The sequence below is a fragment of the Bufo bufo genome, chromosome 3 (genome assembly GCF_905171765.1).
Source record: "Bufo bufo chromosome 3, aBufBuf1.1, whole genome shotgun sequence".
NCBI classification, from domain to species: Eukaryota; Metazoa; Chordata; class Amphibia; order Anura; family Bufonidae; genus Bufo; species Bufo bufo.
In genome coordinates this window covers 6500508-6514632 of record NC_053391.1, presented here as the reverse complement: position 1 = coordinate 6514632, position 14125 = coordinate 6500508, and the positions used below count along the sequence as shown (strand labels likewise).

At 49.5% G+C, this 14125-nt stretch overlaps 1 protein-coding gene across 1 annotated transcript; it reads right to left on the bottom strand.

The window, feature by feature from the left end:
- Window positions 1–1451: 1451 nt before the first annotated feature.
- GTF2E1 (general transcription factor IIE subunit 1) lies at window positions 1452–13945 on the bottom strand. Its single transcript, XM_040422833.1, has 5 exons — window positions 13723–13945; window positions 12991–13443; window positions 4867–5068; window positions 3867–4105; window positions 1452–2811 (listed from the first exon to the last, which is right to left on the bottom strand). Exons 1-5 carry the CDS (start codon window positions 13751–13753, stop codon window positions 2390–2392), a joined length of 1347 nt encoding a protein of 448 aa, XP_040278767.1. The 5' UTR covers window positions 13754–13945; the 3' UTR covers window positions 1452–2389.
- Window positions 13946–14125: the final 180 nt, after the last annotated feature.

Genomic DNA, 14125 nt, shown 5'->3' with positions numbered 1-14125 from the left:
GACCCTCAGGGTTACACAGCATTATGTCAGTGTATTTCAGTAGATTCCAGGACCCTCAGGGTTACACAGCATTATGTCAGTGTATTTCAGTAGATTCCAGGACCCTCAGGGTTACACAGCATTATGTCAGTGTAATTCAGTAGGTTCCAGGACCCTCAGGGTTACACAGCATTATGTCAGTGTAATTCAGTAGATTCCAGGACCCTCAGGGTTACACAGCATTATGTCAGTGTAATTCAGTAGATTCCAGGACCCTCAGGGTTACACAGCATTATGTCAGTGTAATTCAGTAGGTTCCAGGACCCTCAGGGTTACACAGCATTATGTCAGTGTAATTCAGTAGGTTCCAGGACCCTCAGGGTTACACAGCATTATGTCAGTGTAATTCAGTAGATTCCAGGACCCTCAGGGTTACACAGCATTATGTCAGTGTATTTCAGTAGGTTCCAGGACCCTCAGGGTTACACAGCATTATGTCAGTGTAATTCAGTAGATTCCAGGACCCTCAGGGTTACACAGCATTATGTCAGTGCATTTCAGTAGGTTCCAGGACCCTCAGGGTTACACAGCATTATGTCAGTGTAATTCAGTAGATTCCAGGACCCTCAGGGTTACACAGCATTATGTCAGTGCATTTCAGTAGGTTCAAGGAGTCTCAGGGTTACACAGCATTATGTCAGTGTATTTCAGTAGGTTCCAGGACCCTCAGGGTTACACAGCATTATGTCAGTGCATTTCAGTAGGTTCAAGGAGTCTCAGGGTTACACAGCATTATGTCAGTGTAATTCAGTAGGTTCCAGGACCCTCAGGGTTACACAGCATTATGTCAGTGTAATTCAGTAGGTTCCAGGACCCTCAGGGTTACACAGCATTATGTCAGTGTAATTCAGTAGATTCCAGGACCCTCAGGGTTACACAGCATTATGTCAGTGTATTTCAGTAGGTTCAAGGAGTCTCAGGGTTACACAGCATTATGTCAGTGTATTTCAGTAGGTTCCAGGACCCTCAGGGTTACACAGCATTATGTCAGTGTAATTCAGTAGGTTCCAGGACCCTCAGGGTTACACAGCATTATAAATCATTATAATGCTGTGCGATCCGGTCAGAGGAGGGGAGGCCAGAACGGGACCGGTCACTGACACATGCTGCGCTCGTGTGGGTCTCGCCTTAAAGGGACCCGTCCAGATTTATGTCGGAGAAGTCCAATCATTACAGCCCATCCCCCACCTTCCCTGGATCACTGAGAGGTAACGTAACGGAGAGGCCAGAAACGGGCGATGCAGGAGATCTGGGGAGTTGGTATGGCAGATGTCACCCGGCTTTCCCGGGCACAGATCTCACCATCATTTTCCGTCTTGAGTTGAAAACAAACGAAAAATATTACAAATACAAAAAATTTATTTAAGAAAAGAGTCAAATAACTTCACAAAAACACTTGAAAATCCCCCCAAAGACCAGCAGCTGCACCGCAACCAGTATAAACGTTAACCGCCATCAGATTCTCCCGCCAATGGATAAAGACGGAGGCCGCCATCTTGGCTCCTCCCACAGACGTGAGCACCAATCAGAAGCCACATTACATATTTCCAGCGCAGTCCACATTAATTGGATGATTAATGATGTAAAGAAAGGGGCTTGTCCAGTTTCACAAATCATTAGGTAAGGCATTTAGAGCTCCGCTTGCTATGGCTGAATGGAAACTTTGTAACAGATCAGCTGGCTTTAAACAATGTATCAGTCTAAGAGTAATTCCTGCCCTGGCAGTTTGCTACCTTGTACCAGTGCAGGTAACATGTACAATCCTGGAGCCCAGGCTGTTTAGGTCACAGCATATGGTCTACAGCGGACAGCAAGCAGAGATATTGAAACACAACGTATATTAGAAAGTTGCAGAACGTTTCCGGCTGAGCTCTACTTACAGAAGACTGGACACCGGCCCTTTAAGAAAACCGTCACAGACGACCTGAGACTTTATAGACAGAACAAGGGGGGGGAAAAAAAATCTTCAGATATATTTGAGGATTTCCATCAATTTGCGGTTTTGGCACAAATAATAGTGGTAGTGGGGGGGGGGAGGGGGGGTCTAAAATAAATTCAGCTCGTCCCACAATAAAAAGTAATAAAAACCAGATAAAACCTTCTATATACACAGCTCGGGGGAGGGGACGATAATCGCCAGTCATGTGACCGATCCGTTTCTTCGGCTTACAGGGGCTCATTGGAGGAGGGGGGGCGGGTTTAATAATAAATTAAAAATAAAAACTTTTAAAGTACATTAAATGCCCCCCCCCCTCCACTTGACTTTAAAAGAGTAAAATTAAAAAAACGTATCTGTAGGTAATAAAATGATGGCGCGAGAGCGGAGCCTGAAGACGGCGCCCGCTGCGGCTCAGTCGTACATATCTTCGAACATCCTCTGCCCCATCTCTATGTAGGCCTCCTTCTCCTGGGGGGTCATCTGCGCCACCAGTTCTGGCCGTTGGCTGACCTCGCTGTACAGGTACGGCCGCCCGCCCACCGTGACCGCGGGGTCTGCAGACACCTCCTCAAACTCCTCATCGTCATCATCCTCCATGATCCGGGAGGCCGCGCTCACAGGATGCCGGCTCACCGGACTATCTTGGTCCGATTCGCTGGTGTCGCTGTCGGAATCGCTGCCGCCCCCCGCGCTGGCGCCGACGGTGGAGGAGACCCCCACGGAGGAGGCGGCGGCTGCGCTCTTCTTCTCGTGAATGAGCAGAGCTTGCATCACCTCTTCATTCTCATCCGCGATTGGGCGGCTCTCCTCGTGGAAGGACTCCGCGTCCAGACCTGGGGGAAGACACGGGAGGATGCTTAAAAGGGGAACACCGCATGGACACAGAAGAGGAAATCCCCTTTAAGGGAAACTTTTGGTGCCACTTTCAAGATCCCTGCTGGCTGTCAGTGGATGAGAACATTATTTACATCCTATTCTGGCTCACACAGCTACGACTTTGCTACAGTGTATCAGGACGGTAATCCTACGGCGACGTTCACACGGACAGCCTCGCCGAAACGTCAGCCTCTCCGTCTCCCATACATATCGATGAGAGGCGGCGCTGAGGATCTGCTTAAAGCTGCGGTCACTCCGAGAATTGAGATCGGATGGGAGGCGAAATTCTGCCGTGTGAAAGTCCCTTAAGTGTCCCATCAGCTGACGTGGACTTCACACTGCCATGCACTGACACACTGTAACAAGCCCATCAGCTCTGCGCACAGGACAAGGCAATGACAGGTTTTAAAGCTCCAAAAGCAAACGAAAATGGTGTTTATTCACTGACAGGAAGCAGAGATTTTGAAGAACTGGTAAATAAAAAATAAAAATAAAAGTTTACAAAAATTTAATTACACAAAACTTTATTTAAAGAACACTGGAGAGGCCCTAAAGGGTATGGCCACCTGCAAAGGGAAGCTAACCCCCTCCCTGCCGCTGCTCCGTCGCTCCCTGGCCTCAGCTGCCAACATCTCTGCAGCCGTCACCTGCCCCCCCCCTGCATCGTGTCAGTGGGGCAGGTCGCCGCTGGCTGCAGCGGTGTCAAAGCAGAGGCAGGACCCGAGTGAGGCAGCTGAGGCCAGGGAGAGGAGAAGCGCGGACCCAGCGATGGGGAGCAGGTAAGTAGGCACCGTTCTGTAGGTCTGCACAAAAAGATGGGGGGTGGGCCAACCCCTTTAAGGGGTTTAACTGGTTTGGAAGACCCCCCCCCGCGGGTTCCCCTAAAGCCGATAGCGGATGATTTCCTAGGTGAATACCCCACAACTGCCATTAACCCTAGTGCAGCCCCCGAGGAGCGGGACCGCACTACAAACCAGAAGGAACCATAGGCGGGAATTAAAGCGCCGCTCACCATCTTTAATGTCGGCGGGTTCGCTGTAGGTTCCGCCCTGCACGGTGCTCTCCCTCAGCCAGATGGGCCGCTCCTTCACTGGCTTCCCCTCGGTGAGCGCCCTCTGCAGGTCCTCCTGCTCCTCCATGCTGATGACCACGTCCTGGGTGTACATGTCTTCATAGGAGGGACCCTTGGACCAGGCTCCCTTCTGAGGACCGGAGGCCGCGCCCAACGCCGCCGCCGCCGCTCTCTCCTTGCTGCAAAACACGGAGGTAAAAATATGGAGGTAAGAGCTGAATATGGAGCCCAATACATAACGGGCGCGCGGTGCGGCACGGATACAGAGGTCTCCCTGGGGGATGGGTACATTACCGCCTGCGCAGCGAAGTACCGCTCCACTCACACTAATCGCTTCCTTCTCTTCTAAGTGCAAAGTTTTTAGGATCTGACAGATTGTGGAGAGACAGATCTGAGGGGGCGGCCATCGTACCGAGCACGAAACCTACCAAGAAAACATCTTCATCTGCAATCATAGAAGAAGGACTGGAGGAAACCACCAGCAAGACCAGACAGGAGCCCACAACACCGTCTGACCGGCATAACTGCACACATAGCCATACTATACTCCGGAGCTGCACTCACTATACTACTAACTGTTACTGGAGACCGTCAGTAAGCAGGTGGACACGTCACTGACACCTCCTACACTGACTTTACAGCGCCTGATGCAAGAACTACATTTCCCAGAATGGAAGTCCCCAAGTTCTGCACAGACACTGAACAAGCAGGAGATGCTGGGAGAAGGCAGGAGCCGGGCAGATTCATGGGGGGCGTCCCAGGTTATGTGCAGCATCCTTCCCTCAGGTCTTGGAATTTGGGGTGCGGGATGACTGGAAGCTCAGGTCACGCCCCCTATATCCGGAACCTGCGAGAAAACCGCACGACTCCCGACCACTGGAATACATTGCAGGCGGCTGCACAGTAACAGCGCCCCCTACAGTCTGGGAGGGTCGGGTACCTTTGTCTGAGAGCGGGGATGTCGGTGGGCTCCGGCTCCAGGATCTCGTAGGCCAGGTTGATGTCTTCGGTCTCGCGGAGCAGGGCGTAGATCGGTTCTATCTGTTCATTAAATCGGGCAACCAGGGTGCGGGCGTCCTTCTTGGGCATCGCAGACTCGTCCTCCTCCACCTCCGTCTGGCAGAACGTGCATCGAAACGTACCTGGAAGATGAGGAGACAGTCAGGAAGTCCAGAATACAAAACCGTGTAAACCCCGGAATCACCGTACCTCACTGCTCTGTGCTACAGCCTGGCTTATACTCTGGAGCTGAAATCACAATTCTGCAACTTCAGAGCTGAAAATGTTCTGCTTGTTCAATATGTCCCGCTCTATTACATGTGACTTTCCAGTATAAACCAGCAGAATAGTGAGTGCAGCTCTGGAGTATAATACAGGATAAGTAATGTATGTACACAGTGACTGCACCAGCAGAATAGTGAGTGCAGCTCTGGAGTATAATACAGGATGTAACTCAGGATCAGTACAGGATATGTAATGTATGTACACAGTGACTGCACCAGCAGAATAATGAGTGCAGCTCTGGAGTATAATACAGGATGTAACTCAGGATCAGTACAGGATAAGTAATGTATGTACACAGTGACTGCACCAGCAGAATAGGGAGTGCAGCTCTGGAGTATAATACAGGATGTAACTCAGGATCAGTACAGGATAAGTAATGTATGTACACAGTGACTGCACCAGCATAATAGTGAGTGCAGCTCTGGAGTATAATACAGGATGTAACCTAGGATCAGTACAGGATAAGTATTGTATGTACACAGTGACTGCACCAGCAGAATAGTGAGTGCAGCTCTGGAGTATAATACAGGATAAGTAATGTATGTACACAGTGACTGCACCAGCAGAATAGTGAGTGCAGCTCTGGAGTATAATACAGGATGTAACTCAGGATCAGTACAGGATAAGTAATGTATGTACACAGTGACTGCACCAGCAGAATAGTGAGTGCAGCTCTGGAGTATAGTACAGGATGTAACTCAGGATCAGTACAGGATAAGTAATGTATGTACACAGTGACTGCACCAGCAGAATAGTGAGTGCAGCTCTGGGGTATAATACAGGATGTAACTCAGGATCAGTACAGGATAAGTAATGTATGTACACAGTGACTGCACCAGCAGAATAGTGAGTGCAGCTCTGGAGTATAATACAGGATGTAACTCAGGATCAGTACAGGATAAGTAATGTATGTACACAGTGACTGCACCAGCAGAATAGTGAGTGCAGCTCTGGAGTATAATACAGGATGTAACTCAGGATCAGTACAGGATAAGTAATGTATGTACACAGTGACTTCACCAGCAGAATAGTGAGTGCAGCTCTGGAGTATAATACAGGATGTAACTCAGGATCAGTAATGTATGTACACAATGGGCCCATTATGCACCAGTTGTTGCACCCTCTACCAGTCTATATGCTAATAACCCTTTTGCTCAGTAGATGATGTATAACACGGGGATCCAGCACTGCAGCAGTTAAGTGTCAGCAGCGGTTGCAGAGACAGGAGAAGCGCGTTTCAAGGTCTCCTATTCACGAAGTGTCTGGAGCGGCATCCATTGCAATTTGCTAAACGCCTACAGCATTCCAGCTGCTCATTGTCTCTCCTCTGCAATCAGATGCCAACAATGGCGCGGTGCAGAGGCGCGCCCGGCGAAGAACACAGAACCAAGGTCGGCGTCTCTTCTGGAGGAGGCAATGACAGCTGGAGGGGAGAAGGAAGCGAATGGCGGGCGCAGCTCCAAACAGATACAGATCACCGAGGGCCAAATGCTCTCACCTCAAAGGGTTAACGCTAGGAGTTGGTCATTGCTCGGAAAGCTGGGTGACAATCAGTATGGCTGCTCCCACCCAGCTTTCCTAGACTCAGACATGTTATATCTGCCTGATTACGCAGCAATCTAGGGCATGACATGGATGGCTACAAAAGCAGGTGAGGAGCGCTGCTCTGGAGGCTGGAAAAGCTGGGTGGAAATTCACGACATAAAAGAGCAAGATTTCAGAAACTGCCCCCCCAGAAATACATGATTTTAATGCTTGAAAGTATTAATTGCATAAAATCATACTGCAAAGATCTTGTACATTATACTCCAGTCACATCTGGAGCTGCACTCACTAAATGGTGAGTTATTCGGCTTCAGGTTTTCACTCTCCTGAAAATGATGAGACCTAACAGCTGAGCTCCAACACCGTCCCCGTCCTCTGAGCTCCCTCCGCGCACTGCTCTGAGGTTACAGGAAAAAAATTGAAAACGCAGCTCTGGATGTGACTGGAGTATAGGACACACTATAACAGCAGAATTATTAATGCAGCTCAAGAAGTGACTGGAGTACACACAGTCAGATATGCTGCAGTAGCAGAATTTTGCACACAGTCCTCGATGTGACTGGAGTATAAGACACAATGTTCTAACAGAATTGTGAGTACTGCTCAGGATGTGAATGGAGTACATGATGGAGCAGCAGAATTGTGTATGCAGCCCTGGATGTGTTTACAGTGTAAGACATGATTTAACTGCAGACTTGTGATGGCAGCTCTGGAAGGGATTGGGGCATAATACATTAAGTAGCAGCAGAAGTATGAATGCAGCTCTTGTGATTAGTGTATAGGACAGTATTGTCCGGTTTAGATGTGAGGGAACATTCACACATTTGATTACTTTGCCTGGAATGATTTCGGCCCGTGGGAGGGGGCGCAGTGGTGAGAATAGCGTAAACGGCTGATATTTTGTGGGTATCGCGCCATGTTACGATCAGACATAGTGGGGGAAGGGATTTCCGGATGGAGGAGTCGGAGCAGGGGGATTGTGAAGGCTTCTCGTCAGCGGAGGCCCCAGGGACCTGTGGGGCTCTATCGCAGCCTGTGGTCCAGAATAAAGAGCATCCAGCGGGCCGGGTAATGGAAGCGACTGGCGCCGTCAGCGGGCCCCTCCTGAGGGCCCCATCCCTGCAGGGATCAATCAGCACCAAAAACAGCAGCAGGAGAAGGGTTAACCAGGCTGCTCCAAGGTCACCGCGCCGAGCGCAGATCACATAGGTACACAGGCGCGACCAAACGAATCCGATAAAGTAACCGCAGCAAATATATGATGATGAGGCAGAATGACACCACGTGACTCTTAAAGGGACAGTAACCACCCCAGTCCAAAGAGTAGACCAAAGACATACACTAAGGTCAGAATGGCTGATAAGAGGGAGCAACAGACTGTACTCACCGGCCCTGATCAAATGGCTGATAAGAGGGAGCAACAGACTGTACTCACCGGCCCTGATCAAATGTCTGATAACAGGGAGCAACAGACTGTACTCACCGGCCCTGATCAAATGGCTGATAAGAGGGAGCAACAGACTGTACTCACCGGCCCTGATCAAATGGCTGATAAGAGGGAGCAACAGACTGTACTCACCGGCCCTGATCAAATGTCTGATAACAGGGAGCAACAGACTGTACTCACCGGCCCTGATCAAATGGCTGATAACAGGGAGCAACAGACTGTACTCACCGGCCCTGATCAAATGGCTGATAACAGGGAGCAACAGACTGTACTCACCGGCCCTGATCAAATGGCTGATAACAGGGAGCAACAGACTGTACTCACCGGCACTGATCAAATGGCTGATAACAGGGAGCAACAGACTGTACTCACCGGCCCTGATCAAATGGCTGATAACAGGGAGCAACAGACTGTACTCACCGGCCCTGATCAAATGGCTGATAACAGAGAGCAACAGACTGTACTCACCGGCCCTGATCAAATGGCTGATAACAGAGAGCAACAGACTGTACTCACCGGCCCTGATCAAATGGCTGATAACAGAGAGCAACAGACTGTACTCACCGGCCCTGATCAAATGTCTGATAACAGGGAGCAACAGACTGTACTCACCGGCCCTGATCAAATGTCTGATAACAGAGCAACAGACTGTACTCACCGGCCCTGATCAAATGGCTGATAACAGGGAGCAACAGACTGTACTCACCGGCCCTGATCAAATGGCTGATAACAGGGAGCAACAGACTGTACTCACCGGCCCTGATCAAATGTCTGATAACAGAGAGCAACAGACTGTACTCACCGACTCTGATCAAATGTCTGATAACAGGGAGCAACAGACTGTACTCACCGGCCCTGATCAAATGTCTGATAACAGGGAGCAACAGACTGTACTCACCGGCCCTGATCAAATGTCTGATAACAGGGAGCAACAGACTGTACTCACCGGCACTGATCAAATGGCTGATAACAGGGAGCAACAGACTGTACTCACCGGCCCTGATCAAATGGCTGATAACAGAGAGCAACAGACTGTACTCACCGGCCCTGATCAAATGGCTGATAACAGGGAGCAACAGACTGTACTCACCGGCCCTGATCAAATGTCTGATAATGGGAAGCAACAGACTGTACTCACCGGCCCTGATCAAATGGCTGATAACAGAGAGCAACAGACTGTACTCACCGGCCCTGATCAAATGGCTGATAACAGAGAGCAACAGACTGTACTCACCGGCCCTGATCAAATGGCTGATAACAGGGAGCAACAGACTGTACTCACCGGCCCTGATCAAATGGCTGATAATGGGAAGCAACAGACTGTACTCACCGGCCATGATCAAATGGCTGATAACAGGGAGCAACAGACTGTACTCACCGGCCCTGATCAAATGTCTGATAACAGGGAGCAACAGACTGTACTCACCGACTCTGATCAAATGGCTGATAACAGAGAGCAACAGACTGTACTCACCGACTATGATCAAATGTCTGATAACAGAGAGCAACAGACTGTACTCACCGGCTATGATCAAATGTCTGATAACAGAGAGCAACAGACTGTACTCACCGGCCCTGATCAAATGGCTGATAACAGAGAGCAACAGACTGTACTCACCGGCCCTGATCAAATGGCTGATAACAGAGAGCAACAGACTGTACTCACCGGCCCTGATCAAATGGCTGATAACAGAGAGCAACAGACTGTACTCACCGGCCCTGATCAAATGTCTGATAACAGGGAGCAACAGACTGTACTCACCGGCCCTGATCAAATGGCTGATAATGGGAAGCAACAGACTGTACTCACCGGCCCTGATCAAATGGCTGATAACAGGGAGCAACAGACTGTACTCACCGGCCCTGATCAAATGTCTGATAACAGAGAGCAACAGACTGTACTCACCGGCCCTGATCAAATGGCTGATAACAGAGAGCAACAGACTGTACTCACCGGCCCTGATCAAATGGCTGATAACAGAGAGCAACAGACTGTACTCACCGGCCCTGATCAAATGGCTGATAACAGAGAGCAACAGACTGTACTCACCGGCCCTGATCAAATGTCTGATAACAGGGAGCAACAGACTGTACTCACCGACTCTGATCAAATAGCTGATAACAGAGAGCAACAGACTGTACTCACCGGCCCTGATCAAATGTCTGATAACAGAGAGCAACAGACTGTACTCACCGACTCTGATCAAATGGCTGATAACAGAGAGCAACAGACTGTACTCACCGGCCCTGATCAAATGGAGCAACAGACTGTACTCACCGGCCCTGATCAAATGGCTGATAACAGAGAGCAACAGACTGTACTCACCGGCCCTGATCAAATGGCTGATAACAGGGAGCAACAGACTGTACTCACCGGCCCTGATCAAATGTCTGATAACAGGGAGCAACAGAGTGCACTCTACTGCAGTACATAGAGCTGCAAGTGCACTGCCGTCAGGATCTCAGGAAAGCTGGGTGCCAAACGATGGCCAGCCCCAGCTGTGCTCCCATAATGCACTGGGGCTGTGCCTCGTATAAAGAGGAGACTTCCCAGAATGCAAAACACCAGAGCAGGCCAGATGCAGAAAATGAACAAGCAAGGGATGCTGGGAGATTTCTGGTGATGCAGCAGAAGAGCGAGTGCAGCTGTGAAGTTGCCGTGTGGATTGCTTCTGTATGCCAGCGTTCCCGGGCAGTCACTGAGCAGCAGGAGCTCATGCAACTGGGACACCCCAGAAAAAAGTGGGGGACTTAGAAAGACCCACAACCTGACAAAGGTCACGAGGTGGAAGAAAAGGAAGCGACGAGAGGACGGGCGCCAGAAGTGACCACTGCCGGAATTGGAAGCAGTGTGTATGGAGGCAGAGGAGCGCCCCCTGCTGGACAGTGCATTACACTGCACCCTTCACCGTGTACGGCATCATTCACACTTCAGTGCTGGAGGAGTCATTTTTAAACACAAATTTTTATTTTTATCATAAGTCAAAACCAGGAGAGGGTCCTGAACACAAAAATACTGATCATAAAACAAGAAGCAGGAGGGGACCACCCAAATCACGTACAGAGCCTGGGGCCACAGCACAGGGACATCAGGACCCCATATCACCGGGAGTCATACGAACAATCTCATTTCTGTCTGCAGAGAGCAGTACCGGGCCGGCTGCCGTCTTCCCCCCGGGATAATATGTACGAGATGGGGGGGGGGGGGGGGGGTGTAACTCAGGATAAGTAATGTAATGTACACAGTGACTGTACCAGCAGAATAGTGAGTGCAGCTCTGGAGTATAATACAGGATGTAACTCAGGATCAGTACAGGATAAGTAATGTATGTACACTGACTGCACCAGCAGAATAGTGAGTGCAGCTCTGGAGTATAATACAGGACGTATCTCAGGATCAGTACAGGATAAGTAATGTATGTACACAGTGACTGCACCAGCAGAATAGTGAGTGCAGCTCTGGAGTATAATACAGGATGTAACTCAGGATCAGTACAGGATAAGTAATGTATGTACACAGTGACTGCACCAGCAGAAAAGTGAGTGCAGCTCTGGAGTATAATACAGGATGTAACTCAGGATCAGTACAGGATAAGTAATGTATGTGCACAGTGACTGCACCAGCAGAATAGTGAGTGCAGCTCTGGAGTGTAATACAGGACGTATCTCAGGATCAGTACAGGATAAGTAATGTATGTACACAGTGACTGCACCAGCAGAATAGTGAGTGCAGCTCTGGAGTATAATACAGGATGTAATTCAGGATCATTACAGGATAAGTAATGTATGTACACAGTGACTGCACCAGCAGAAAAGTGAGTGCAGCTCTGGAGTATAATACAGGATGTAACTCAGGATCAGTACAGGATAAGTAATGTATGTGCACAGTGACTGCACCAGCAGAATAGTGAGTGCAGCTCTGGAGTATAATACAGGATGTAACTCAGGATCAGTACAGGATAAGTAATGTATGTACACAGTGACTCCACCAGCAGAATAGTGAGTGCAGCTCTGGAGTATAATACAGGATGTAACTCAGGATCATTACAGGATAAGTAATGTATGTACACAGTGACTGCACCAGCAGAATAGTGAGTGCAGCTCTGGAGTATAATACAGGATGTAACTCAGGATCATTACAGGATAAGTAATGTATGTACACAGTGACTCCACCAGCAGAATAGTGAGTGCAGCTCTGGAGTATAATACAGGATGTAACTCAGGATCAGTACAGGATAAGTAATGTATGTACACAGTGACTCCACCAGCAGAATAGTGAGTGCAGCTCTGGAGTATAATACAGGATGTAACTCAGGATCAGTGCAGGATAAGTAATGTATGTACACAGTGACTGCACCAGCAGAAAAGTGAGTGCAGCTCTGGAGTATAATACAGGATGTAACTCAGGATCAGTACAGGATAAGTAATGTATGTGCACAGTGACTGCACCAGCAGAATAGTGAGTGCAGCTCTGGAGTATAATACAGGATGTAACTCAGGATCAGTACAGGATAAGTTATGTATGTACACAGTGACTGCACCAGCAGAATAGTGAGTGCAGCTCTGGAGTATAATACAGGATGTAACTCAGGATCAGTACAGGATAAGTAATGTATGTACACAGTGACTGCACCAGCAGAATAGTGAGTGCAGCTCTGTAGTATAATACAGGATGTAACTCAGGATCAGTACAGGATAAGTAATGTATGTACACAGTGACTGCACCAGCAGAATAGTGAGTGCAGCTCTGGAGTAAATATCATGTACAGTGCTGGTGCACTCTCTTACCCGTCATGGGATCGAACAGCTGATTGGCCTCCAGGTCGGTGAAGGTGCTGCAGCAGTTGGGGCACTTGAAGGAGGCGCGGTTGGTGGAGTCCCTCTCGTCGGTCTCTATCCGGCGCCTCATGTGGTCCAGCTTGTACTTCACCACGTTGACCAGCAGCCGGTAGTTGATGAAGTAGTAGTTGTGCCTGGTGGTCTTCCCATCGGAGGCGGTCTCCACCCTCATGCGGCATTTGATGAACTTGTCCCCCTTCAGCGTGTTGAGCACGGCCCGCAGCTGCTTACGGTCAAACTTCAGCAGCTCCAGCATGTCGTCCTCCTTGACGCAGGGGTTCCGGATCAGGATGTCCAGCGTCAGCGCATGCTCCAGCCCGTAGAAGCCGCGCACCACGTACTTGGCCAGGCGCTTCAGCACGGCCGGGACCTCCGTCACCGCCTCCGGGTCCGTCATCTTATCTGCAAAGGGAGGAAGCAGCGAAGAATGAGAAACATTCACTGACAGCAAGCAGTGAATCTAAATTATAGGTGAATACAGGGGAGAGAATTACAGGCAGGATATTGAAAGAAGACTCTGCTTATGGTGTATTACAGGTCTGGAGGGGGGCACATACTTATCTATTCAAGGGGAGGGGCTATGACACGGGACACGCCCTCCCTGAAGCAGGTAATGCTCTGATCACATGATATGAATGCTATACTGCCCCTCATATGTGCACTAACTGCAGACACACTCACCTCTCACGCCGCCTCGCCGGCCACTGTCCATTCGTCACCCACAGGCGCACTTTTTCTACGTCATTCCGTCCGGCCGCCATATTAAGTAAGGGAACTCTGCTCTCGGAGTGATTCCTACGGCTAAGCCGCCCTTTGTTCTCTAGACAGGATCCCCACAGTCAATGATACTGGAGAACTGCTGACATTCACATGTATAATATTCTCGCTCCAGTCCGACTACACGCACATGAAAGTACTGGCAATGGCCACCGGAAGGCTTCAAAGTGACAACGACGTGGAGTAGCCAGCCTGGAACGCATCGTGACGTACTTCCGCCGTATGGCCCGCCCAATTTTAGGTTGAAGTTGCTTCTGATTGGAAGATGTAACCGGAGGTGACCAATCAGGATCAGGCGTGCTCTGGT